Raw genomic sequence first — 3,374 nt, 5'->3', positions numbered from 1 at the left:
AAGGACGGGGCCAACAACGCGCTCTTGCCGTCGCCGACCAACTGCTACGTGGGCACGACGCTCGGGTGGCTCGCCTCCGGCGTCTGGACCGCCTGCCTCGTCGCGCAGCTGCTCAAGGACGAGTTCTACTCCAAGTGCCGCGGCCTCAGCATCCTCTGGGCGTGGATGAACTTGACGGCGGCGTCGCTCAACGGCCTCGCTGTCTTTTACTGGGGCCTCCCGCTCTTTGTCCGCGCGGTCGGCGTTGCCATGCCGCTTCTCGAGTGCCTCGTGCTGCACCAGCTGTACCGTTTCCGCGCCGTCGACCGGACGCCGCCCGGCACCTCGCTCTTGCCGCCGCCGCTCGACGCGACCCGCCATGGCGATGTGGTCTTTACCCAGCGCATGTGGCATAGCGCGATCAGTCTCTACGTGGTCTTGATGACCCTTGGGGTTCTGAGCTATTGCCACGTTTTGCCGATCGGCTTGCTGCTCGACGGTGGCATTTGGCTCGCGATTGCGTTTTGGAGCTGCGAAGGCTTTTTGCAAATGCACGTCAACTGGGCGATCGCGACGTGCGAAGGCCAGTCGTACTTTGCGTTGGGGTTGACGTTTTTCGGGAAATTGTGCGACTTTACGGTCCAAGCGACGCTCACGATGCCCGGGCGGTACCTTCTCTTGGCGTACTTTTCGACCGCTGCCGGCTTGCTCAACGTCGCCCAGTGCGTCTTCATGCTCTCGCAACGTGCCACGTCATCGCGATGGCCGGCGTACGGGCTGTTGCTCTTCATTGCGCTGTACCTTACGGGCTTTATGACGTATGTGATGGTCGCTGCGCCCTTTCCGATTGATGCGACGGCGCCGGACGCATGGGTGCACGCCGCGGCTCCGCGCTGGGTCGCGCTTCTTGGTCCTCTTGTCGTAGCGCTCGCAGCGAGTGCTGGCTACGTCCTTGCGCGCCGCCGTGGCATTCGCCCGATTGCGTTTGCGCCCGTGGAGTAAGCCGATCCAGATTTCTATAACGTGGTTCTGAGCTAGCCATTCTGCAATCCCTCCAATGGGCTGAGGCAAACTTCAAAACTTAAAATCATTGCACTTGTTGTTGGCGTGCGTGGTGGGTGTGGCGCTGCGTACGGAGACGGCTCCTTCCCGTGGTCGACCGCACACGAAACACTAGTACCTCGTACGCGCCGACGAGGCGACTCTGCGAAGGACGTGTGATCGACCTGGTCATTCGCACTACTAGAGTACTTATTACTGGACACTGCTAGACTCTGCTGTCGCAAAAGGCGCATAGTCGGTCGTAAACTTGATCGGGCGCTCGCTGTCGCTGAGCCAGATGTACGCCATGACGGCAATCGCCGAGAGGTGCACGGGCGTGAGCACGCGGCTCTTTTGCAGAAAAATCGACTGCCACAAGAACGCGTAGCTCATCGTGTTGGCGGCGGCCGCGACATGCGCCGTCGCGCGGTCGGGGCGGTTGACGGCCATGGCGTTCCCGGCGTAGTAGCAGTGGTGCCCCGTGAGGCCGACGAGACCTGCGAACGACGCCGTGTAGATGCGCGTACTTGTTTGGAAGATCTTGGCCGGGTTGGGCTTGGCGATGACGTTGAGAACGCTGGAGGGCGCGACGGCCTTGGACGCGAGGAAGCGCGGGAGCTCGCGTTCGTACTGCACCATGCCACCGAGGCCCCACGTGATGGCGGACCACCCTTCGAGGAGCTTGGCGACCATGTGTTCGTCCTTGTGGGCCATGGGCAGCGACGCCGCCACGTAGGCCGCGTACCAGTCCATGAAGCCCGACGCGACGATGATCGGATGGATGACCCGGAACATTGTGTGGGACGAGTTGTTGGGCGAGACAAGCGGCAGCGGTGGCGGCGGAGGTGGCGTCGTCATGGCGGTGGGATCGCAAACTGGTAATTCGCGACAATTGGTTGGAAAATGGGATGTTTTTTGGCCAATCGAAAGTGGCCGTTGTCAGCCACTTGTGAGATGACGTGGCATCGCCCTGCGCATCGCACGGCACCCGTACATCCTAATCGATCGACGTGGTCTCAATACGGCATCAATAGAGAGAGGTGCTGGCGCCTCGAGCTACTATTCGAGCGCAAGAGAGAGGCTGGCTAATAGGTCAACTACGTAAAGAGTACAGCTTTAACCACAACATGTACCACCCACGGCAACGGTCTTCTAGAAAAGCTACGTGCATACTGGTACACTGACGACTAAGGTACATGCATTGCATTTTGACGCCATTGTTCAGTCTCGGCTTGGTCATCAACTTGAACAAGGCAATTCATGGGGGCTTAGTATCTCGTCCCGGCTGCAACCGCGATGTAGAGCGACTTTGGCTAGTACTGTAGGTAGGGGCGACGTTTACGTGAGCGCTGGAGCACACACCGAGAATCCGTTCAGTCTGTCGTACCGAGGAAATAAATATAGGTGTTGATGTCCCAGTCGTGAGGCTCTCGTCGACGTTGGTGGTCATCGTCCGGTGTCGTGAGGCGCCAATCGCCTTCTGGGCCCATACCTCGCCAAGTGGCCAAGAAAAGATCAAGGCCCCTCTCACGACCTCCAAGATAGAAGGATTCCCTCGTTGGATGGACGCGTGCCGACCAAGAACCCGCGCAACGTGGCGTCCCGGCGGTGTATCGGTGTGAGACACCGATCCCTTAACATATTGCGGCTCATTGCAGCGTAGGCGGCTACGAAGGACACAGTGGGCAGTGGACAGGAACGTTGAAGTAGAAATGTCAGTCTACATGTATGGCAACTACACTGCGGGGGAGGAAACAAGGGGTTTTACTCACGTTAGTGCTGGTGTAAATGCGCGAAGCGCGATGATATAGGTAGCTCGAGCATGGCTCAAGCAGCTCGCTTGCACGTCACCCACGTTGCATCGGTTAGGACAGCCTCGGCTCCAGACGGCACTGTCTTCATATAGCAGCGTCCAAGAACCGTGCCTGGCGTCGGGTCTATGGCCCACGAGAACGCATTGCAGGTCGACGCTTTGGAGTTGCAGATATTGAAGCAGTCTTGCAAGTTGCCCGACGCATTGAAGGTGTCGCGTCCAGCGTAGGTGGCGTGAGCGGTACACGTGTAGCTCGCGGGGTACATGGTCGCAGAGAGAAAGGTGGTGGCGTTGGTTGACAACGTCAGCGGAGATGGCTTCAACTCGCACGTACTGGCGGGCCACGATGAGGTGTTGAAGGCGACGGCATAGCACTTGGGCTCGACAGCACATAGCGTGGTGCACTCGTCGAGCAGCGTCACGTTGGGTACCGACTTGATGGTCTTTCCCGTGACACGAGCGTTTTGAAGCACGAGCCATGCCTCGGCGTGTGTTGCTTTGGCCGCGCTGGAGGCATTGCGCGGCGTCAACACGATGGCGA

General features: G+C 59.3%; 3 protein-coding genes across 3 annotated transcripts; 1 reads left to right on the top strand and 2 right to left on the bottom strand.

Annotated features, from left to right (window-relative positions):
- The first annotated feature begins 3 nt into the window (after positions 1-3).
- Positions 4-1,055, top strand: SPRG_17780 (hypothetical protein). Its single transcript, XM_012357175.1, has one exon. The coding sequence runs from the start codon at positions 166-168 to the stop codon at positions 979-981; it is 816 nt and encodes a 271-aa protein (XP_012212565.1). The 5' UTR covers positions 4-165; the 3' UTR covers positions 982-1,055.
- Positions 1,056-1,233: 178 nt separating this feature from the next.
- SPRG_17779 (hypothetical protein) lies at positions 1,234-1,878 on the bottom strand (the record flags this gene model as incomplete). Its single annotated transcript, XM_012357174.1, has 1 exon — positions 1,234-1,878. One exon carries the CDS (start codon positions 1,876-1,878, stop codon positions 1,234-1,236), a length of 645 nt encoding a protein of 214 aa, XP_012212564.1.
- Positions 1,879-2,788: 910 nt separating this feature from the next.
- On the bottom strand, positions 2,789-3,313 carry SPRG_21964 (hypothetical protein; the record flags this gene model as incomplete). The annotated part of the gene is made up of 1 exon (XM_012357173.1): positions 2,789-3,313. The coding sequence occupies one exon, from the start codon at positions 3,311-3,313 to the stop codon at positions 2,789-2,791; it is 525 nt and encodes a 174-aa protein (XP_012212563.1).
- Positions 3,314-3,374: the final 61 nt, after the last annotated feature.

This window comes from Saprolegnia parasitica, assembly GCF_000151545.1.
Source record: "Saprolegnia parasitica CBS 223.65 unplaced genomic scaffold supercont2.770, whole genome shotgun sequence".
Lineage (NCBI taxonomy): Eukaryota > Oomycota > Saprolegniomycetes > Saprolegniales > Saprolegniaceae > Saprolegnia > Saprolegnia parasitica.
The sequence above is the reverse complement of the archived record's forward strand: the minus strand, read 5'-3'. Positions and strand labels throughout refer to the sequence as shown.